The sequence below is a fragment of the Festucalex cinctus genome, chromosome 8 (genome assembly GCF_051991245.1).
Source record: "Festucalex cinctus isolate MCC-2025b chromosome 8, RoL_Fcin_1.0, whole genome shotgun sequence".
Lineage (NCBI taxonomy): Eukaryota > Metazoa > Chordata > Actinopteri > Syngnathiformes > Syngnathidae > Festucalex > Festucalex cinctus.
In genome coordinates, this window is record NC_135418.1 from 23,051,535 (window position 1) to 23,074,521 (window position 22,987).

The 22,987-nt window shown below is 38.9% G+C and overlaps 3 protein-coding genes across 3 annotated transcripts; all 3 read left to right on the plus strand.

Moving 5' to 3' along the window:
* The first annotated feature begins 857 nt into the window (after positions 1-857).
* shisa4 (shisa family member 4) lies at positions 858-7,478 on the plus strand. The gene is made up of 5 exons (XM_077529512.1): positions 858-1,130; positions 2,076-2,253; positions 2,397-2,533; positions 2,613-2,804; positions 4,021-7,478. The coding sequence occupies exons 1-5, from the start codon at positions 1,031-1,033 to the stop codon at positions 4,059-4,061; spliced, it is 648 nt and encodes a 215-aa protein (XP_077385638.1). The 5' UTR covers positions 858-1,030; the 3' UTR covers positions 4,062-7,478.
* An 81-nt stretch (positions 7,479-7,559) lies between these two features.
* lmod1b (leiomodin 1b (smooth muscle)) lies at positions 7,560-16,635 on the plus strand. The gene is made up of 6 exons (XM_077529511.1): positions 7,560-8,177; positions 8,655-8,744; positions 8,876-9,110; positions 12,036-13,345; positions 14,375-14,690; positions 15,711-16,635. Exons 3-6 carry the CDS (start codon positions 8,877-8,879, stop codon positions 15,735-15,737), a joined length of 1,887 nt encoding a protein of 628 aa, XP_077385637.1. The 5' UTR covers positions 7,560-8,177; positions 8,655-8,744; position 8,876; the 3' UTR covers positions 15,738-16,635.
* A 2,003-nt stretch (positions 16,636-18,638) lies between these two features.
* Positions 18,639-22,520, plus strand: timm17a (translocase of inner mitochondrial membrane 17 homolog A (yeast)). Its single transcript, XM_077530440.1, has 6 exons — positions 18,639-18,767; positions 20,500-20,599; positions 20,712-20,775; positions 20,863-20,991; positions 21,061-21,171; positions 21,272-22,520. Exons 1-6 carry the CDS (start codon positions 18,742-18,744, stop codon positions 21,346-21,348), a joined length of 507 nt encoding a protein of 168 aa, XP_077386566.1. The 5' UTR covers positions 18,639-18,741; the 3' UTR covers positions 21,349-22,520.
* The last annotated feature ends 467 nt before the right edge of the window (positions 22,521-22,987 follow it).

Sequence of the window (22,987 nt, forward strand, 5' to 3'; positions counted from 1 at the left end):
GTTGTTTAAATGTCACATATGTGTGGGCAGGCACTCCAGAGAACCATCTATTTGTATACAAGCCATTAAAAAAAAAGTCAATTTCCAAAAGTATGTAGTATGCACCCGTTTAATTGTATCACCTGAGAAGATGTAATGTAGTCAAATGACCCACATTGCTTTTTGTATCACTATATTAAATTTCAGGGGTGGGTTGTGCATTTGGGAACCTGTGCCTTGAAATTTCATTTTTATGTTTGCCAGAGGTCAAATCAACGTTTTTTGCTCTGTCAGTCATTGTGGTCGTGGAAAAAAATCCAATGTATTAATGTGTGGAGAGACTTAAGTATGTATTTTGCTTGTCAAATTTGGCCATAACAATTTTGCTCTGAGCAACCAATCAGATGACGGAAAAATGTTAACGTTATGGTGGGCCAGTTACAAGTGTGAGGCAAATTTGAAAAAAAACAAAAAACATGATGTATTGTTAAATTAAACTACATTTGGCTTGACAGCACGTAAAGGCTGAAATCTGATTAACTGCGAGCGCTTCTGCCAAGATAAATGCAGCGAAATGAAGGGAATAGGCAGTTGTATATAATTTCATGCAAAAAAAATGTTTCGTCACTGTTCCGCCGAGCGACTGCAATGAATCTGGTGGTGCGTTCACTGCCCGTTCACGTTCGACAAACTTATGTATTTATTGACGTTTTAAAACACCAATTAAAATGCCCTTAAGACCAATAACATTTGACGACACCGGTATTTTTGTCGCTATAGTCAAGTTCAACTAGCTTGCATTCTGTATCACTACAGAATGCAAGCTAGTTGAACTTGAATATGAATAATTCCGACACTTTCTGGTGAGCATGTGAAAGCATCGCCACCATCCGAGCCAAGTTTGATCGGCGTCACAGTCGGCTAGTGTGTCATTTCCGACGGTTAAAGCACCGCTAGCCGCATCTCGTCTTTTCTTCGCAGCTCGAATCATGTGTGACAACAGCTGTTAGTCATAAAATCGTTTGTGTATCGCCTCGCTCTTGTCGACGGGATGACAATGGCGTTTCACGCGGACACCAGCGCGCCAGTGATGGCTTCGACGACGGCGACCGTTTTAGCGATGCTAGCCGTCGTCCTCTGCTCCTCTCCGGGTAAGATTTTGGGAGTAATCCCTTGTCGCCCAGGCCGCGCCGCTTGCTAACCGCTCATGGCCAATGCACGACGTTGGCGAATGACATTTCGTTATGTTTTATTTCGGGCCTAATTTGAGACGTGTTTGGAGTTTCGTACTTGTACGCGAACCGTTCGTGTCATGTTAAAAATAATAAATAAAAGCGAATGTTGTTTTCATTGCCATTTAAAACGCCGTAGTCGTTTTAAGTAATCTATAAAATCAAAATTAAAAAAATAGTACGTTATGTGCATTTTATTTTCATTTTCTTGCTTTATGGCGGAATTTAACATCCGGGTACTTTATAGCATCGCCGACGCAAATGGTCGCCATATTGAGATTGGTACAAGCTAATCGATGATGCGAGTTAGTCTGCATAAAACAGACATTATCATTGCTTACGGCGCTTTTGTTTTTTTTGGTTTATGTTAACTCTTCACTAACATATCTGTGCATATTTTCGCCTATTTGTTTCCTGTATATTTATTTGAGTCATGATTCAGCAAATAGGCAAAAGTAATCGCTCACTGCAAGAACATCTCGTCAAGTCGATTGATTAGTACTGTCTGTCACCTTCCCTTTTTTTTTTTTAATTGAAAGATTAAAACACAGGCAATTAACAATCCAAATAAGCAAATATATATACAGTACAGCAAATCACAGTACATAAGGACAAACAGCAACAACAAACAAAGAGGAAAAAAACACACACTTAAGACATCATCCATCTCCTCAACGCTTACATTACAATTTATCCAATGACTCTTTTTTTTTTTTTTTAACTTATCTAATAACAACAACAACAACATATTGATAACAAACTTTAAATCCTTATTTTCATCAAGGCCATAAAAGAAACTAAACAATTCTCCGGCAACATAATAAATTGAAATATTTCTCCTCTACATTCTCACTTTGTTCTCAGTCGAAGCCAACGAGGACTGCCTGTGGTACGTGGACAAGAACGGCACGTGGCACAACGGCTTCGACTGTCCGCTCATCACCTTCTGCTGCGGAAACTGTCAGCGACGTTACTGTTGCCTGGACGCATTCAAGATGATCACGGAGCGCGAGCAGAAGCGCTGCATGCTCTTCCAGTTCAGGTCAGTCATTTAAAGTACACGGCCCTTTTCCAGGTATTGATGGGGAAACGTAGAAGTATTTTAAAGTCAAAAAAATGTCTGGAATATCTATATATGTGTTGAACTGCATTGTGTTAAATCCGTGTTTTTTGTCTCCTTTTCAGTCCAACTACATTAGCTGGCATCGCCTCGTCCATCTTGCTCTTTGTGGCCATCATCGCCACCATGGTGTGCTGCTTCATGTGTTCCTGCTGTTATCTCTACCAGAGAAGGCTGCAGCGGGGCCGGACTCCTTACGATCGTAGGATTTCCTACTGAAAACTGCTCCACGTAGAAGCCGTAGCGTGCTGTAATGTAAACGTTTTTTTTTTGTCCCCCAGCCCAGCAGATCCCGATGGCCAGCTACCCCGTTGAGCCACTGTACGACGCCTACGGAAAACCACTCGGGCCGGCAGAGTATCCACATGCGGGCTATCCCATGGCGCCCCAGTACCCGGGAATGCCCTCACAGTACCCCATGATGCAGCCTGGACAATATCCACCTCCCCATATGGATCCTGCTTACAGCCAAGGTAATGACCACATACTACTTTTACTCATAGTGGCAATGCTCCTCACATAGTGCAGATGCGAACCGAACACACTGTTGAAGACGTCATCACCACATAACACAAGAACCCCTTGAATACTTACAATCCCCTTTGTTTACAACAATCGATAAATCTCCACTCTTATGTTACTTGGCAAGGTGCTAATTTTTCACAAAAAGTCATGACATTACATTATAATTGTAATGCAGTTATGGTTGTAATATTACAAAAATAAAGTTAGGAATTTTCTATGAGATGATCTGGAATATTACATAAATTAAGTTGTAATTTTACATAAAATTATTATGAATAGTGTTGCAATTTTATTTTGAAACCTTTAATACAACATGAAGTTGTGATTTTACAAAAATAATGTCTATGTGACAGATCAAATTTTGCGTGGACAAAAAGTGTCATTTAATTTAATTTTAATATTAATTATAATGATTCCTTTTAAATGAATTAATGGTTACAATTTGAAGTGAAATAAATCATAATACTACAAATATGTGCAATTATTTTGTGAAAGAAGTCGTAATAGTCTGAAAATAAATTTGTAATTTGACATGAAATAAGTCATAATATGTGAATAAAAAATATTTGCAACATATTGCATTATTTTGTGCACAAAAAGTCAAGTTACGAGAAAAAAAGTCAGAAAAAAATATAAATAAAAACCACATTTTACAAAAGAAGTGGTAGTATTATGAGGAACGATTTTCTGTGAGAATGAAATGGAAATCTTTTACGACACAAACGTAATAGTTGAGGAAATGTGTACTATCATTTGCAATATGAATATAAACTGCTTATGATTCAATTGCTCAACTCAAATTAATAACAAGAAGTGGGTAAGTGAATAAATAAACAAACATGGTTTGTAACATGTCAGAAAGTAACTGAAACATGTTGTCATTGTTTCCGAAGAAAATCAGATGTTTGCAAATGTATTTTGGTTGAAAATCAATATGATCAGTCAGCTCTTATGGAGGATTACAGAAATATGAACATATTTACTGTTGAGTGGCTTAAATTCCAAGGATTCGGACAAATTTCAGGTCATGTTTGTAAATGATTCATCGATGATCAAAATAGTTGTGGAATAATTAGATCATCCATTATTTGTTCGTGTATGATTTCATCTTTTATGGACTGGATGCTACGGAACTGACCATAAATATTTTCTCTATTTTTCCAGCTCCTCCGCCGTACTCTCCACCACAGTATCCTGGTCACTGATAAGCTAAACACATGCAACGCACACGCTCGCACTTGCACACACGCATTCATTAAATGTGATCAGTGGCAGCAATGGGGGACAAAAGACTGTTGTAAAAGAAGAAAGACAGCAAAATCTCTCGCACACCTCAACAAAACAATTAAATGCGTTAGAGCACGGATGTCAAACTCAGCCCATCATTTAATGTGGCCCGAGAAAGCTAATTATGTGTTTGTGTGTGTTTGTGTGTTTGTTGCCTAAATACCAAAATTACAAATTGTCTACATTTTTAAAAATGTGGGTAAATATAGATTTTACTGACCTGATTTTAAAAATAATTATTACCGGTAATCAATTTGTGTGTATGGAGTATGAAGTCATTGTACATTTAATTTGGGTTCACGGCCATAATGAGTTTGACACCATTGCTTTAGTGTTCATCCAGCATAAATTTCAAAATTAACACTCATATAATGTATGTTTTTTTTTTAATGTCGAACAACATTTCCACTCGTGTCCTCCATTTCACAAAATAATTGTATGGGCGGGTTTGCCCAATGCCGAAAGGTACAGTAAATGTGAATAGGAAGTCGATCCGTTAACGCATCACGGTTTGAATTTTCCTCTCGTTAAATTGTTTTGTTGAACTAAAGTCACCCCAAAAAAAGGAAAAGCGCATCCAAATATTTGACAGACGAAATGTTTGGATGAGTTTTGCGACACTATTGGGATCAGGGTCATCTATGTTGTGACATCCCATCGTATTTCGTTCCATTATCATTTTTCCACAAATGCATTTTGACACTTGCTGTCAAGTGGTGTTAATGTGGCATGAAGCAACATGAGAACTCATTTGTGTGACTGATCCACAAATAGCATTACATGATGTCTGATTATCTTTTTTTTTTTTTTTTTTTGCTATTAGTTTTTAATGTGAGGAAAATGTACAGTTGCAGTACAAGGGATGCACGTTGGATTGAAGAGTAATGGCTTGGTCGTATTTGGTACATAGCCGTGTGAAAAAGTGCCACGCTGAAAAGAAAAATGAGGAAAATATATATTTTTTTATGAGAACTATGTCTGAATATTGTGAGATAAAGGTTGTACTTTAGCAAGACAACAGTTGGGGGAAGTTGTTTTAAGTGAAGAAAGTCAGGATTGATGTGAGAAATGTTACAATGAGTCAATTTTATATTTTTGTAGTGAATTTGTTGTCTTCAAAAGAATCTCAACAAAGCTGTAGTAGTACTATGCAAATAGCATACATTTTAAAAGAAAAATCTGGTAAACGTACAAATAAAAATAAAAAAATGTATACTATTACGAGAACACTTGAACTGGAAATAATCACAATATTTGTGAGACTCGCGTTGAAATATTAGTTATTAAAATAAGTTAATTTTACAGAAATATCAAAAGAACAATGTTGTGATATTACTATGGGGGTGGGCTTTCACTTGTGTAGTGCTTTTCCCGTAGACATGAAAAGATGAAAACCTGCAACCCCAAAACATATGTCAATTTATTTTTCATTTTACAACAAAGTCATGAGAGAAAGTCACAATTTTACATGGTCATTTTATGTGAAGAAAATTTATTAAGAAAAAGAGCGTCTTTTTTTTTTTTTTTTTCAAGAAAAGTTGAACTTATTGGGGGAAAAAAGTTTAAAGAAATTTTACTAAGGAAAAAATTTAATGCTAACCAATAAGTTGTGATTTTGCAAGAGCACATTTGTAATTGTACATGAGGAAAAATAGAAGGGTTAAAAAAAAATGAGAAAAGTAATATTACATTAAAAAAAAAAATTGTTGGAATTATACTAGAATAATTTGTAACTATTCCAGGAAAAAAATCTGCTCATTTTATGATCAACTCTGTTATAATTTTACTTGAAAACAAGCGTGAAGTTGAACATTTGGATATAAAAAAAAAATGGTAATACAGTATTGAGAGAAGAACCAGTAATATTTATGAAGAATGGATGCAGAATTTATCAATGAATAAAATGCTCATTTTCCAAAACCAAAGTAACAAAGTGTAATAAAGCTGTGACCTTTGAACTGCCGTTTTCTTTCCAGTGTGGCACAGCTATTGCCGGTACGCATGTCATGAATATTTTGCTACTTTGAATTTTCACGTTAGCTGAAATAATGCATTTATATTTATTTTGTCGCTGGAAGCTCACATTGCTATTAGCGTAGTTGCACCTTGTACCATCTGGCTCGTGTCAGCATGCTACCGACGCTACTTCCTTTCTTTTCTCCTTTCCTAAATGAAGTACAACTACATTTGCATTGATGTCAAGGTAGGGTTTGTTAGTGTGATGTCCATGTTGAATATTTATTGTTATGATTATTATTATTAGTTCAGGTTTAACATTATCAGGTCAGGGGAGTTGCGCTGCTTTGAATTTTTGAACTTGATGCCTCACCATCACTGCACCGTGAGATTAGGGCAGAATTTACATTGCAAGGAATGAATTGGTTATGTTCTGATTGAAATGAAAAAATATTCCACCAGGTGGCGCCAAAGTAATGCTTGTTTTGCTTTGGCCTGTGCACTAATGTAGTAAATAATCAGTTTTTCAGCTAATAATGGATTATGGCTCCCGTACCAAAAATTGGAAAAGCAGTGGATATAAAAAGTCAACACACCCCTGTTTAAATGCCGTATTTTTTATTTATTTATTTTTTTAACTTACAGCCACATCCCACTTAGTGTGCACACGTGCGACCACTCGCTCTTGCGTTTTTTTACTTGACCTTTCGAAATTATTTCATCTTTCTTCAAACTTTGGGTCATTAATGGTGATAAAAGATTTAATGATTTGTTGTACAAGAGTGTAGACTCATTAAATTGGAATTGGGCGCTCGGACCTGCCATGTAAATCCAGTTGAATAGATTAACCGTTGTAGTTAATGTTTTGTCACCCCATTCCTCATCAGTTTTGTGGTGTTTTAACATTATTTATTTATTAAGGGATACTGTAACAATACCCTGGTGTTCCAATCATTGTAATACAATTGAGGTCTATAATCGCTCATTTTTAGGCTATCCGATACATTATCTCTTCAAAAATAAACACAACATTTTTGTCCCCATGTTTTTAGACGAACGTCACGTTTCTTTTGCCCATTTCCGCTCATGTGGTTGATCTTTTATTTGTATTTTAGCCGGTGAGAGCAAATGGTGTTATGTTGGGAGTTTCTGAGCCGTCGTAAAGCACACTGGAAATGTTCAAACACTTTGATCTGTACTCCACTTTTGGATTTCCTCAGTGTTGTTTTTGTTTTTTTTGTTTTTACCTCTGACTGCTTGTATCTCAAACTTACTATGAGGTGGGAAAAATATTCAACTAAAATGGAAGCTATGACATTGTAATATATAACATGAGTGAAGAGCTTTTACTTCTAATGACATAAAATTTAACTTTGGAATGTGTGTTGTCTGTGTCTTTTATTCTGATGATTATTACTTTTCTCTTGTCTGCTCTTTAGCAACAGCAAGTGGTCATGTGAATTTCAGATAAACTTTTCAACATAAGGAGAAAAGAACTTGATTACATATATATGTTATGTACATTTATCATAAATTTAAAGTTTTAATCGTGAATATTGTGATGAAAATGTGTTGTGAGAGATATATTGATCTTAAAGAGAAAAAGTAATGGTCATCTACGTGAGGATGAAAATGTAAGAATTTTAAGAGGAACAAAACAGCATTACCTAGAATAATGTGAGCGGGGAAAAAAAATGATTTTCTTTTCTTTTTTTTTTAAGAAAATCTTGAATTTTTCTAAAATAAAGTTTTCATTTTATGATAAATTAAATGCAAGATAAACTTGAGAAATTAGGTGAATAAAACTACCTAATAGTTTCACAAGAATGAATTAATGTGTAATGCCATTAAGCAAAAAAAAAAAAATGCAAGGATAAAATTACAATATTACATGTGGAAAATTATAATAAAGTTATGAGGGTAAAAGATGCAATTCCGAGCCGTGATTGGTCTTTACCTGAGCAACTGTGATGTCATTTTCAGTCGATATGATGTGACAAAATGGCCGCCCATGTATGTCTGTATATATTTATTTAACTTCCCCCAGATGGCCAAAGTGTGCACACCAGAAAAGGAACGTGAGTATCCATTGAAGTGAAACAAAAAATGTTGTATGAACTTTTTAACTCTTTACATTTGATTGCATTCCACTGTTTTTGTAGCGTTATTTTCTAATAAAAAACAAACCCCAAAAAAACGATTTTTTTCCGTTGGTTTTATTTGGGTGGCATTTCCGTTCTTTTCAAAGCTGAAAGATGATTTGAGAAGTGAATGTTCTGCGTTGTGGGTTAGCAGAACAAATTATACTTGTATTTCATGGCATCACTGTATTGTTTGTTTGGAATTTATACTGTAGCTGTTATTCATTCTCAAATGTTGAAGCGATCGTTGCCCATACCCCCCCCCCCCCCCCCCCCAAAAAAAAAAAAAAAAAAAAGCTAAGGAAACCGAATCCGTAATGAACCAAAATAGCGATTGTGTAATGCGAGGAATTGTGTGTATACTAACTGATCTGGCACCTCAGTAAACTGCAGCCCTTCCCATTCCCTTTAAAGGAGCTGGCCGTCCTCTAAACATGGCCATGCACTTTCCCAGGATTCCAAGGAATGTCCCAGCCTCTCACTGGTCGCGCTCTTTGCAAGCATGTGAGTCCGGCCGGGGGATCCACGCCTCGCTCGTTCTGGGATTTATGGGAATATTTTTTGCCTTGAAGCTCCTTGATAACCTGATTTTTCTATTTTTTTAAAATTATTAAACAAGATCTTGGTTAATTAAGTATGTCCAGACGGAAGGTGAGAGGCCTGACCCGGATGGGGCGGCAGGTGAGCGAGGACCCGGACCTGGACACCCTGCTGTCCACGCTCTCCCCGGAGGAGATGGAGGAGCTGGAGAAGGACATGATGAAGGTGCCCGACCTCAACCCGGACGACGCCAAGTCGATCGTTCAAGCCGAGCCCGCCGCGGGCAACAACCAGGATGCAAAAAGCTGGCACAAAGAGGATTCGCTCCAGGTAGGAGACCTGTTGTTTTGCATCTTATTTGAGGGATTGCATGTTGTGTGGCAGCACGGTGAGGCTAGTGGTAATCCTGGCTGCCTCGTAAGTTAAAAGTTCTGGGTTTGAATCTCAGCTACGGTCTTCCTGCTGTGTTGGGTTCACTGAATTCTTGAAGTTCTGAGTGTCATTCATGTGCCAGTCATTGGCTGCTGGCCAGTTCAGGGTGGATCCCACTTCTCTCGGCCAAATGTCAGCTGGAATATGCAGGATGAGGCGACAGGAAATGGATGCATTAGTGGTTGTTTATCTCTGTGTCCTGTGATTGGCTGGTAACCAATCCAGGGTGGACCCCACTTCTCTCGCCATAAGTCATCTAGAATTGAAGACTAAATTGTATATAGGTGTAATGGGAATGGTCATTTGTCCATGTGTATTGTGATTGGCTGGCACCAAATTCAGGATGTGCCCCGCTTCTGTCACCAAAATTATCTGCAAGTGTAGACTTGTAACTTGTCCTTAGGTGTCAATGTGAGTGTGAATGGCCATTTATCTACATGTGCCCTGTGATTGGCTGACGACCATTCCAAGTTGTACCCCAATTCTCTCACCAAGCTGTACCCCACTTCTCTCACCTAACGTCAGCTGTATTTCAGTACTCTAACTTGTCTATGGGTGTGACTGTGAACAGTTGTTAGTCAATATGTGACTTCTAACTGACTAGCCACCAGTCCTGGGTGGATCCCACTTCTCTCGCCGAAAGTCAGCTGTAATTAAAGGCTAAATTGTCTGTAGATGTGAATGTGAGTGTGAAAGGTTGGTTGTATGTGCACTGTAATTAGCTGGCACCCAGTTCAAGTTATACCCCACTTCTCTCACCAAAAGTCAGCTTGGATAGATTCTAGCTCATCCAATAATGAGAAGTGATCTAAAAAATGGATGGCAGGAAGTCTCCCCCACCCCCCTCCTGTATATGTCCTGTGAGTGACTGGCAAACATTCGAGGGTGGATCCCACTTCTCTCTCTAAAACGTCAGCTGTAATATGCAGGACAAATCTATAGCAAAATCATGCATATGTGGTTGGTCGTCTGTATAATGTGCTGTGATTTTAGCTGTCAGCCAGTGCTGAGTGGATCCCGCTTCACTCGCCTAAAGTCAGCTGGGACAAGTTCCAGCTCTCTCATGACCCTAACGAGGACGAGCCTGTTAGAAAATGGAATGAAGGACGTAACATTGAGATCTAACAAGTGTTGTTTGCGAGGGTGGATTGAAGCAAGAGGCCAGCTGGATCCATCAGATTCTCAACGGGCCGCCAAAAATATTGTTTACCCCTCCGGGGCCTGATTACATTTGACATTCAACTCCTCGCAAACAAAATCCTCCTTTTGAAAGCTGATATTCCTTTAAATGTCTTTTGTTTGATCAGATTTGACTTGAAGCACTTGGGTCGACACTCGAGGAGCTTCTCTGTACTCAGTTGGACGTACGCTTGCTTAATCCCGGGCCCTGGTGGAATTCCTCGCTTGATCGCTCCTACGCTCACTGCCTTTTAAGGATGTGTCCGCCAGCCTGGCTCGCCACGGGGATCGCAAATCAAACACTTGGCGAACCTGAGCCATAAAAAAAAAAAAAAAAGAAGAAGAAGAAGAAGATGGCCACTATAAACACACATGCCGCGTCGCAGGCGGATGAGGAGCCAGGAGGTCGTAAAGGAACGCCAACATCGAGTTTGCTCCAAGCAAGGTGTACAAATACAGATAATCAGGAGGAATTTCACCATTTTTCCACCTTTCAAAGTCAGGAAAGGCCCGATTATTAGATTTAAAAAATATATATATCCTGACCGGTTATCCTGTGGTTTGGGGTTTGTAAAGAGGGATTTATTTACCTCCCGCATATGCTCGTAAAATGATCGTGGTCGGCAATCGGGTCAAATTTGAGCATGGTTCACCCACTCTGATCATGCAGTCTACATGTTTACATATCAACGGTTTCATGGAATATGAAAAGTTGACGTGATAAAAACACAGATTTGTTTGCATTACTGCTGTCATCTGACTTATGACTTCCTGACAAGCCAAAAGTGCTCAGTAACTTTAGTAGAAGTTGATAAATAAACTACTGTATCTTTTATATTAATTCATGGTTCATTTGTCTTCATTTTAGCATAAGCGTAATTAACCTATATGATCAAAATATGTATAATAAATCTGACATTGCTTATTGTAATATTAATTTATTATAAAAAAAAAAAAAAATGAGGACCTTGAAAAAAAACCCACATATTAAATCTGTCAAATGTCAAATGTGTCTAAAAGATTATCACACATAATAGACTGAAAACAATAACTGAGCTTAATTTGAGCCTTTTTTTTTTTTTTTTTTTAATTCCTTCCATTTCCGATCAAAGTTAGCAAAGGCCCAATTATCAGTTGAAAAAACTGCTCTTGAGCAATTATCTTGTAGTGCAGTGTGTGTTAAAAAGGATTTTTTCATCCCTGGTATACTTGAAAAAACTGTCAAGGGTCAATAATTCAATACAAATCTTTATTTGTGTGGTCAACATCAAGTTTGGCCAAGCCACGGACTCTGTAATTGCCATGAAACAATAAAATGTTAACCGTTAGCCTAGCTTCTTGTATTTCTTCTTCTTCTTTTTATTTTACAACGGTTTGGAGACCCCGCAGCACTATACTGCCTCTCACAGGTCAGAATTGGTATTGCAACGGCTGTCTCGTTTGGGGAAATAGGGTTGCGATTGTTGGAGTATACAACACATGATAGCATCAATAAGAACTTTTTTTTTGTTGTTGTAAATCTATGAGGCCCTCTTGTTCAAACATGCTAAAATGTTGAAAATCGGTATGTTTGTACTCCACTTGAGTCTTGGCTAGCATTAAATTTAGCGGATTAAACATACTCATATTTGTTCTTCATCACAGGCTGAACCCAAGAAGGAAAGCCGGAAGCAGGATTACCCGAAGAAGATGGGCCCGAGCCAAGAGGGCAACAAATCCACCGGAGTCCAAAGACAAGAAAACAAGGCCCAAGAGAGTGATGGCAAAGCTCCAGAATCCTCAAAGGAGGAGCAAAGTCAGCCTTCCGGGGACGTGAAGGAAGGATGCAAGGAGAAAACGGCATGCGAGGACAGCAGAGTGACAGACAGGAGGGAGAACCGCGAGAGCAAAACACGGGACGTGATCTCCAAGCTGCAAGAGAAGACGAAGGAGGACACCCGCAAGGAGGACATCCGAAAGGACGACTGCAGGAGGAGGGATGACACCAAGACCAAGGACATCATCTCCAGGCTACGGGAGAAGAGCGAGAAGGAAGTCAGCAAGGAGCGAGTGCGGCGATCCGACAGCTTCAGGACGCAGGGGCTGGTCTCCAGAATGCTGGAGAAGCAGAACAAATCCCAGGACAGCCCGACTTCCGAGGAGAAGCCGCCTCAGGATGAGGATAAGGACAAGGCGGCGGCTCGCAGAGTGCAACGGCAAGTTTCCGAGAAGGAGGACGAAACGAGAAGGTGCAAACAACTGCTCAACCACAGCGATCACCCGAAGGAGACCAAAGCGGAGGACGATGAGAAAGCGGACAACTGGGAAAAACTCTCCAACTGCGTGGCCCCGACCGCCAAAACGAAAGAGGAGGACGCCGACGACGAAGACGCCAGCATGTTCGACGAGCTCCTGGAGCAGGTCCGCGGCGACGACCCGTCCTTGGTGGAGCTCAACGTCAACAACTCGGAGGTGATCAAGACCAAGACGCTCATCGAGCTGGCCGAGGCGCTTCGCCGCAACACCCACGTCAGGACGGTGGCGCTGGCCAACTGCCGCGCCGATGACCACGTGGCCTACGCCGTGGCCGGCACCCTGCGTCACAACGCCACCGTCACCAGCATCAACCTGGACTCCAACCATCTCACCGGCAAGGGCATCCTGGCCCTCATCCAGGCGCTGCGCTACAACGCCACCCTGACCGAGTTGCGCTTCCAGAACCAGCGGCACATCTGCGGAGGCAAGACGGAAATGGAGATGATCAAAGTGCTGAAGGAGAACACCACCTTGCTCAAACTGGGCTACCACTTCGAGCTGGCCGGGCCCAGGATGACCACCACCAACATCCTGAGTCGTAACATGGACCGCCAGCGGCAGAAGCGCTTGCAGGAGCAGAAGCAGGCCCAGGCCGCAAACGGAACCGACAAGAAGGATTCTCTGGAGGTGCCCAAGCCCGGTGGCGGAGGCTCCCTGAGGTGCGTAAGCCGTGAGTTACACCAAAAAGGGGACTGTACTGTTAATTGCGTTTTGATGCCACAAGATGGCAGCCAAGGAACACTTTGTCCAAATGAAGATCCTCAACCCACTTCAACAGTTCTTTAGCAACAAAATAGCGCACAAATAGGTGACTGTGAAAACCATCTTAATGCTAATGCTAATTTACGTTGTAGTGCTGTCACCTGTACACAGTTCGAGATGGGACAAATCCAACTGCAAAATGATTGTTGCTGTATACTGGCAAGAACGGCCTAGAACTCAAGTGGGTTTCATAATAATGCATGAATGAACGGTTTATCCGTGTTAAACTGACCCCATGTGGCCAAGGCGAGCACACTGGAATTATTGTGTGACAAAAACTTTAATTCATTTATTTGTTTTTATAAAAACAACATTATGGAGTGCTTTTAGTGGACGAGACAAAAAGATGAACATGGGAACACTCGCTGTATGATGGCAGGTGAGTCAACTCACTTAACATGCAGCAGCGTGGCAGATATATTTTGTAAATATTCTTCTAAAAAAGAGGCTTCAAACTGTTTATTGCCATCCTCATCTGTATGTTACTGTTAAACTAAACGTAGACCAGAGAACATTAGATGTTGCTTGTTTAAAAACAGTTACCTCGTCTCTGCTAGCTTAATGCTAACATACAATGGAAACGCCATCGCCACACAGTCTAACAATTAGCTTTAACAACTGATATATGACAACACAAGACAGATAACAGGCTTATAAAAGAAGATAAGCATCTGTGAATAATTACAAATACTGTATACTATAAATAAAATGTACTATAATTACTAATATTACTGCCATGCTAAGAAACCAAATCCTACAATACTGCTACTGTATGTCCATAATGTCTTATACTGCCTCCAGGTGGTCAAGACCAGAATGAGCAGCACAATGTGCATTAAAGTGTGACAAAAACTGTTTTTAATTCTATTACGTGATGTCATTATTACATAGTATGTTTTTTCCAAGAAGTGATTTCTCTCTTCCAGAAATTCCACCGCATGGAGCTCCCCGAAAGCGTCCCCTAAACCGTCACCGATGCCCTCACCCATGCCTTCGCCCAAGCTGACCCCCAAGAGGGGCGCCGGGGCTACTTCGTCACCACCGCCGCCGCCGCCCCCACCCCCACCTGGGGGAGGGCCCCCACCTCCTCCGCCTCTCATGCTGGAAGTGGACTCCTTGAGGAACTCTTTGACGCCGGTGTCGCGAAGGAGCCTGGACGGGAAGAGCCGAGGGGGCGCGAAGAACAAAAGGGACCAGCTGCTCGCCTCCATCAGGGGGAGCAACATCCAGCAACTCAAGAAGGTACGACCATCGATCAGTGCTCTTGTAGTTCACAAAAACAAATTCAATAATAACATGAAGTAGAAATTCAAATGTAAGCAAACAGTACAATTCATTAAAGTCTGCAACATAATATCAATTTAAAAACATAATAATTAAAAGACACTTTTGAACACATTGTAAATGTATCTGGATACAAAAAGGTATAAATAAAGTGCATATAAAATACTGTATAGTATTGATTAGTGCTGTTTGCCTTGAATACCTCTAGATGGCAGAATAGCTAAAATATGGAGTTGTCATGTTTAAAAAAAGAGAAACAGAAATTCTGGGATTTTCAATATGGCTGTGACACTGGGTCCTTCCTCAACCATGCGAGAGTTTCGTCATCTTGGTCAGGATCTTTCTGGGACTCTATAAAAGGGTTCTAGTGTCAAAATAAATAATAATAGTGTCAAAATAAATGCAAATAATACTCACAAATCAAATTACAAGGGATCCAAAGCACAATGCTTTTCATTTCACCGAGTTGACGCTATTTTGATTTGTGACGTAAGCTCGGAATTGTCAATTACCAGGACCAATTAAATACTTCAGTTAAAAAAAAAGACTTTTCTGTATTTTATATTTTATTAAAATAAATGTATGTATTTCAACTGAAGTCGAGACAGACTGTCTTTATTTTGTTTTTGTTTTTTATTAAGTAGTCTGTCCATGTGGATTGAACTCAAGAAACTGTCACTGTTTTATTTTTCATTAAAAAATAAATAAATAATGTAATTAAGACAATACTGTTACCTAAATAAAGTATTGGCAAAAACGGGTGCCATTTTTATTGAGGCGGTCTTGTTGGCAACTGCATAATGTAATTAATAAAGTCATTCCATAACTAATATATTTTTATACTCTTGGACCCACACAGACATATAAATATTTCGTTGCCTTGTTATCCGCACGTTTCACTGTTGTAGTCCGGCCACACTGGAACACTGTATCGATTTCCACATGCTGAGTCCATTATTTTGGTTTCCCCCCCAACAGGTGCCCGTCCCCAAATGGCTGCAGTGAGTTTTCCCACCGGCATCAGGAACTAAAGAATGCGGTCGAACGGACATCTCGCCACAAGAAGAAAAACCCTCCGTCGGGTTTGACAGTCTTGACGATGAGGCCGCCCTTTTACCCTGAGTCCTTCCCACGGAACACTGGACCAAAAGGACCCTTGTGGAGAACGGGGGCTGCGGTGGTCTCTGCCAGTTGTCTGTTTTGCGGTCATGGATTCATATCGATCTTCGCTGGTCATTTGTTATTTGCACTAAGAGGTACTAGAAGTTCGTTATGCAATGATCGTTTCACGTATGAATGCAAATGCCTGAGAAAATAATTAAGTAATATTCATGAAAGTAATTTAAAGCCATCCAATAATCGGGCCTTTGATCATAATTGAGAAAAAAAGTCATCGCCGTGTAAGTACCCTGCTTTAGTCATTTCAAGTCAGTCAATCTGTCCAAAGCAGGATGAAAATATCAGGGAATAAATTAACACGATGGCCCGATTTCAACAACAACGTAACTTGGTTAATTAAGGAAAAAAAGGACATCAAAGTTTGTGCGTCTCATGTCAACAAATCTCAGGCCAAAGTTGATTTAGAAAAGCGCCACAAAGGAGTTTTGGCTTGGCAATATTTACGAGTTATCAGGAAGTGCAAATCAAGAAGTGTACAGAATCGTTCGACCTAGCGTGATTGATAATCATCTGTAACTTTCTTGTAATATAGCTACAGTATGTTTTTAAGGCTGATTATCGAACTTTCCGTTGATCGATAACTTTTGAGTGAATGTCTTTTCTTCAAATGACGTCATGGCACTTGCTCTTTGTGTAATGTAGATTTTTTTTTTTTTTTCCATTTTGCGATGACACACCTTTGTTACAGAGCCTGTACGTCTTCAATAAAATGCTTTGCTATGTTGCTGTTGACTCACAAAAGCAATTCATTCTAAATATATTTGTGTATTTACAACTAATGGATGTTTAAATAATTCAACATTTTCTGAATAATTGTTTTCATTCTCAATGTTTATACTTCATTTTTTCAAATCAAAGAAACTAAAATACTTTTTTTTTAAATCAAAATATCCAAATATTTTTGAAAGGAAGTATTTTTTTTATGTATTCAAAACAAGTTTGGAAGTTGAAAAAGAATGTGATTAAAAAAATATTGAAAAAAATGGATACAAAGAAAATTTTGAGAGATAAAATTGAGCGAGTCTCATTAAAAAAAAAAAAATTTAGAAAGAAAAATTGGTATGCAAATAAAATCGTTGAAAATAAGTGTTTTTTTCTATAGAAATAAAAGTTAGGGTGTAAATAAAACATGAAATGTTTTTGAACAAATGCTGCAATAAATCAACTGAAAACAAAATTAAAAAAAAGCTTCTGAATAATATATATATATATATATATATATATATATATATATATAAACGTTTCTGAATGTGTTTGCAAAAAATACAATAATTCAAAAAAAATCCCCAGGATATTTTTGACTTCAAAAAAAGATACTTTACTTTGATACTTATTTACTTATTTACATCAAATCAGATTGATGTTGCTATAGCTTTTGATTATTTTTGGATCAAAGGAAAAAAATGTTTCAGAACGTTTTTGAACAACAACAAAAATAATTGCACTTTTTTTTTTTTAATGGACAGTCTCAGATATGTGGATTCCTTTGCAACAAATTAATTTCATTAACATATTTGGCTCAGTGACTGCATCTATTTGACTTTAACCACACTTTTTGAGGAAATTGCACTTAAAATGTATATATTGATGTATGCATACTTGCTATATGTCATCCATCTTTATTACCTCTGCCAAGTCTGACGTGTCTGTTTACATCTTACGTGGATGTGATTGCGTAGTTTGTTTGCTGAAGGGAAGAGGGTGGAAGCTGTAGAGTGTGGAGACAAGAAGAACAGCAGCTGAAGGCCAGTTTGTCTCAGCAAATGTCTATATTTGGTCATTTCTTCTATGAAGGCTCATACTGTAATTCATTCCTTTGTGGTTCCAATAGCAGGCTGCTGGCCAGTCTGTTCGCTGCACCCCGTCTGCCGTCTGCTGTCTGCTGCTGCTCTGACCAGCAGCGGGGCCGGGGATAGATTGGGATGGAATGAAAACATCACAGTTGAACTTGAACCTGGAGTCTGTGTGCTGTGACTTACGCAATCGAAAATATGCATACACAAAAACATGGCTTCATTTGGTCATTTCGTTTAAAAGAAATCCAAGGACCAGTCAGTCTTCTCCATGATTGTGTCAATGTAAAAGTCAATTTACCCTTTTATTTATTTATTTATTTATTTATTTGTTTGTTTGTTTGTTTGTTTGTTAAGAGATTGCGTATAATTCGCTGGATTAATATTGATAAAGCTGTCATTTAATACCTTAGTCAACAGTCAAGTGGGAAAATACAATACTGAATATCTGTTTTTTAATTATTTTTAAATTTTAATTTTAATTTATTTATTTAAATAAAGAGAGATATTTTCTTAATCACATGGGCGTATTAATTAAAAGAAAACAAAAAGGAAATGCTGTCATTTAATAAATGAAATGCGAATAATAATAATAACAGAAATAGCAATAATGTAAAATATATATAAGTATATATATATTTAAGTATATTTGTGTCATTTAAAGAAATAAATATAAAGGGAAATAATAATGTATAATTTGAATGACTGTATTTCCTTTCATCGGTATCCTCCTCTATATCCCTTTTGATTACTAAGTTGTTGTTTTTTTTTAATTTAGAAATACTTTTCAATTCAATTCAATTTAAATTTATTCCGGAGTCAGGGTCCAATTTAAAAAAAAAATAACCCAAGCAAAAAAAAAACATACAAAGGTTAAGAATGAAAAGCAAACTGATGGAAACATTTAAAATGTTTTGAGGCTTTTGGTGATTCTTGGATTTCCCCACAAATCAAGGGCCTGTAAATGCCTCACAATTGCGTCATTACGTCACTCTGTCGTCACACTCCGGCACAGGAGGGAACGGCAGAAGAACAAAATGGAGGAATATGCCAGAGAGCCATGGTGAGTCCTTCGGGGGAAAACAATTATTATTGAATGTTATTTTCTTTATCGCAGGATAATGTAGGATGTCATTCCAATGAGGTTGTGTGATTTATTGTTTTTTTGTGTGTATTTCCCACGACTCTCAGCAAAAACCGGTTCCTTTACCCACGTTAGCACGGATGCTAAAATGACGTTACATTGCGTTAGCCACATGACATCGTGGCTAAAAAGCACGTTGCAGTGACCTTGCGGACTTGCCCCCTTACTGGACACACCAATGCCTTCACGTCATTTTCTCTTCACTTCACTCACTGTTTTGTCACAAACGGCAATAAAACAGATGTGACATATTGAGCGCTTATTTTGACGACTAGTGGAGGACGCGTTAGCTGTAGCTATTGTATAAGCTACCTGTCTGTGACGAGTGGAGGCACACGATTGCACAATATGACATCAATTATCAATCATGTTTTAATCACGATTTAACAGAGGTGGGGGCAAGTCACTTATGTGCAGATTTGGCTTACGCACGTCCCAAGCAAGTCGAGTCCTGCTAATGTCGACCAAGACTTGAGACCTGACGTACAATCTTGCTCGGTCACATCACTTAACATGCACAGTCCCTGAACACAAATGTAATACATATAAAATATTCTTCCCAATGCTATTTCCTTCATGAGACTTGTTTAGCCCATATACCGGTGGACGGTCAGGTTTGTGTTTACTAATAACTTTCTAAAACAAGTCTGCACAAAACTACATTGATAGGTGTGAATATGTACATTTTGGCCACTATGAGTTTAAGTTTCACAAAAAAAGCAAAATAAAATAAAATGCACATAGCGAATTAAAGTTGCAGTTCAGTTTTTAATAGAGTATTTCAATATTCTGATTTAAAAAAAAATTGCATTTAATAATACATGATGTTACTGGAGGTGCAGGTTTGACTTTTGTCCACTTGTAATCACCATCCTCACGTTCTTCATTATAATAGCTGTGATTTGAGTGTTGGCTTAAGAAGGTGGGGCCTGACCTGGTGAGTGACGTGGGCATCAGCCAATGAGAGTTAGAATTTGCCGGCTGTTATCTGGCTAACTCGTTGAGTGAATTGTTGACATTGGCAGCTCATGTATGAGTGTCCTTGTTCCGTGCTTGTTTTCTTATCGTTTGTCAATAAAGTGATTGAAAGTACACCAGTGAGCTGTCTGTTTATCCGTGACATTTTATTATTATTATTATTATTATTATTATTATTTTATTTATTATTTTAAATTAGCCAATGTTGATGCATGACATTTTGTGTTAGCGATTTGTAGCTCTGCTGTTGCAAGTGTTAAATGAAGCTTTGCTTTGGTTTCTTTCTCTCTTTTCTTTATTATCTGAGCACTTGGGATAGGCATGTTTGTTTTAAACCTTCCATTGTTTTAATTTTATTTGTATGTTATTGAATAGGAACAATTTGTTAGTGTGAGTAGGCCTAAATAAGTAAGTATGTGTACTTCTTCCTACTCCTTGAACAGGTAAATTATGGAATTTATTGTTGATCAATTTTCCTTTCTTTCTCTTTCAACTTTTTTTTTTTTTATACACTTGTAATGTGTTTATGTTTAGATGTTCAAAACCAATAAACCAAACCAATCTCCGAGGCAGTTTTGCAATCAAGTTAATTTGAATAATTGTTGCCGCCCAGTAGAATCTGCGATGGTTTACTACTCTACGTGGTAATGAAACTATTTCAAAATGTTTTCAGTCCCTGGAGGATCGTGGACGACTGTGGCGGTGCGTTCACCATGGGGGCCATTGGCGGTGGAATATTCCAAGCAGTAAAAGGCTTCAGGAACGCACCGTCGGTAAGAATGCTCATTTAAAAAAAAAAAAAAAAAAGTCCATATTTTAATATCCGTGATTAAAGTTTCTCATTTCAGGTCTTTAAAGTGCATTTATTAATGTTGTGTTCTGCAGGGAATGAATCACAGAATGAGAGGTAGCATGACTGCCATCAAGACCAGAGCGCCACAGCTTGGAGGTAAGTTTTTAATTTATTATTATTATTATTATTATTTTGTATTATGCCCCTTCCCATCTCCAACCGGTGTCTTTGTGGTGTTTGCAGGCAGCTTCGCAGTGTGGGGAGGCCTCTTCTCCATGATCGACTGCGGCCTGGTGAAGGTGCGCGGGAAGGAGGACCCCTGGAACTCCATCACCAGCGGCGCCATGACGGGAGCAATCCTCGCCGCCAGAAGTCAGCGCACAAACGCTTTTGAAATGAAACAACTCCGCGCTCACGCTGTTAACTGGCGCTTCTTTGCAGATGGGCCGGTGGCCATGGTGGGTTCAGCAGCTATGGGGGGCATCCTGCTCGCCTTGATAGAGGGCGCCGGGATCATGCTGTCTAGGTTTGCTTCGGCACAATTCCCTACGGGTAAGCTGGCCCACCCAATGTTACTTTTTTTTTTTTTAAGACTTATTATATGGCAAATGTCGTCAACAAACGGACGTCTTGATTTGTTTGCGTATTTCAGGTCCTCAGTTTGCAGAGGAGCCAGCCCCCGCCCCCATGCCCGCCACCCCCTATGGAGACTATCGACAATATCAGTGAGAGGACACGTCGCTTCTCGCCCTTCTTAGGCCTTTTTTTTTTTTTTTTTTTTTTTAAATTCCTTGCCGGCGTTACAAAGTGGAAATGGAGATCACACAGGTGCACATACGTGACCATAGAGACCCTCGCCCCTACCACGTGATGAACTGAGACTGCACAGTGACGTCTTCATTTACATACAAAATAAACACGTGTTGGTTTTGTCGCACGTGCAGTGGAACCTCCAAAAGGAAACCCATACACACACACAAAAAAAAAACTTTTTTGTTTTGTTTTTTGTACAAATGATCTTGCCAACCTGTTCCTTTTTAAAAACTCAAATGTGGCCATTAAGCACAAAAGTTAGACCACCCTCACTGCTTGTCATTAGCCACGATGCTAATTTATATTCGCATCTGTCTAGTGTAAATTTTGTGGTTTTATTTTATTGCTTGTTGTGCTGACCAGCACGGCCATTTGAGAGCTTTTTGTTGGGGGTGAAATGGAAAGGACAAAACGCGTGTACAATAAAACTAAGCTATTGGCTTAACTAGCATCAGTCAAAAACCATAATTGGACTAAAATCATATCTTAATTTGTATATTTTAATGTAGTGAGCAGCCGGACACATCTTTATGCCATTTCCAGTTCTGTGGTTATCATCACGTGATTTTCACAACGCATTTTCCACAGTGTTGGTCAATTCATATTTGAAGGTTCCGCTGTATTGTGATTTCTGTTTGTTTTTTTTAGGTGTTATTTTGGAATGAACAACTGTAGCTCAGCTGCTGCAGATGAAGGCCAGGTGACCTGGTTGAGTGTGGAATGCAAAGAAAAAACAAAGCTTGATTAATTTATAGTACTTTAGTGTAATGTGTACATTTAGAGGCTCGTCCTTGTATTTGCTCATTTGCCTTAATCGAACATGCTCGAGCTGGCCAGAGGCCGGGGCGGGGCCTCTTGCCGCACACAATACGATTACTCCAGTTGGTTTCAAGGTGATGTATTTATTTTTTACAATGTAAAGAGTCAACTGGGTGTTTTTAGAAGTTCTTTTTGTGTGGGGCGGGAGGCATAATCGCAAAAGGCAATGCAACTGAATGGTAGAACTCATGCAAGGGGTTGTTATATCCTGTATTCAATCTATATGAGATTGTACTATAAGAAAATAAACAGGAATGTGTTGAAATTGTTTTAATGTGTACTTTTTGGTCAGTATGATGGAGAGAATACTTCCTGGTATGGTGGAAGATGAGGTTGATAAAATTGACCGCTAGAGGGCGGCCGTCACTAAAGGAACTTTAGCATGGGGTCTTTGACGGCAAATTATTACGTAAATCGGAACGAGTTTTTATCACTAACCTATCCTAGACAACAAGCTATGTCAAAAGTGACGCGTTTAAATGCTGTGTCTGGCTGGAATGGCAACATCATCCTAACTACTACTACTAAACAAGAATTTTTAAAATCGATGATGTGTTGCATTTTTAGGTTGGAAGAAATTGCCTTTTTGTGGGGGAACATTTTTGTGTAATATTGTGTATGGCTGACAAGGTTCAATTAAATTCACTGGGTGAAATTTCGAGGGGTTCTCCAAGGCACTTTGTCAAAATTACTTATGACGTCACATTTCAAAAGATGTCACTTGCCCTAAAAATTT

What these genes read in the sequence shown, in the direction of transcription:
- shisa4 (XM_077529512.1), top strand. Translation starts at nt 1,031, where the DNA reads ATGACAATGGCGTTTCACGCGGACACCAGCGCGCCAGTGATGGCTTCG. An exon ending in TGCATGCTCTTCCAGTTCAG is followed by an intron (nt 2,254 to 2,396) that starts GTCAGTCATTTA and finishes TCTCCTTTTCAG; the next exon opens with TCCAACTACATTAGCTGGCA. An exon ending in GGGCCGGACTCCTTACGATC is followed by an intron (nt 2,534 to 2,612) that starts GTAGGATTTCCT and finishes TTTGTCCCCCAG; the next exon opens with CCCAGCAGATCCCGATGGCC.
- lmod1b (XM_077529511.1), top strand. Translation starts at nt 8,877, where the DNA reads ATGTCCAGACGGAAGGTGAGAGGCCTGACCCGGATGGGGCGGCAGGTG. An exon ending in ACAAAGAGGATTCGCTCCAG is followed by an intron (nt 9,111 to 12,035) that starts GTAGGAGACCTG and finishes TCTTCATCACAG; the next exon opens with GCTGAACCCAAGAAGGAAAG. An exon ending in GGTGGCGGAGGCTCCCTGAG is followed by an intron (nt 13,346 to 14,374) that starts GTGCGTAAGCCG and finishes TCTCTCTTCCAG; the next exon opens with AAATTCCACCGCATGGAGCT.
- timm17a (XM_077530440.1), top strand. Translation starts at nt 18,742, where the DNA reads ATGGAGGAATATGCCAGAGAGCCATG. An exon ending in GAATATGCCAGAGAGCCATG is followed by an intron (nt 18,768 to 20,499) that starts GTGAGTCCTTCG and finishes AAATGTTTTCAG; the next exon opens with TCCCTGGAGGATCGTGGACG. An exon ending in TTCGGCACAATTCCCTACGG is followed by an intron (nt 21,172 to 21,271) that starts GTAAGCTGGCCC and finishes TGCGTATTTCAG; the next exon opens with GTCCTCAGTTTGCAGAGGAG.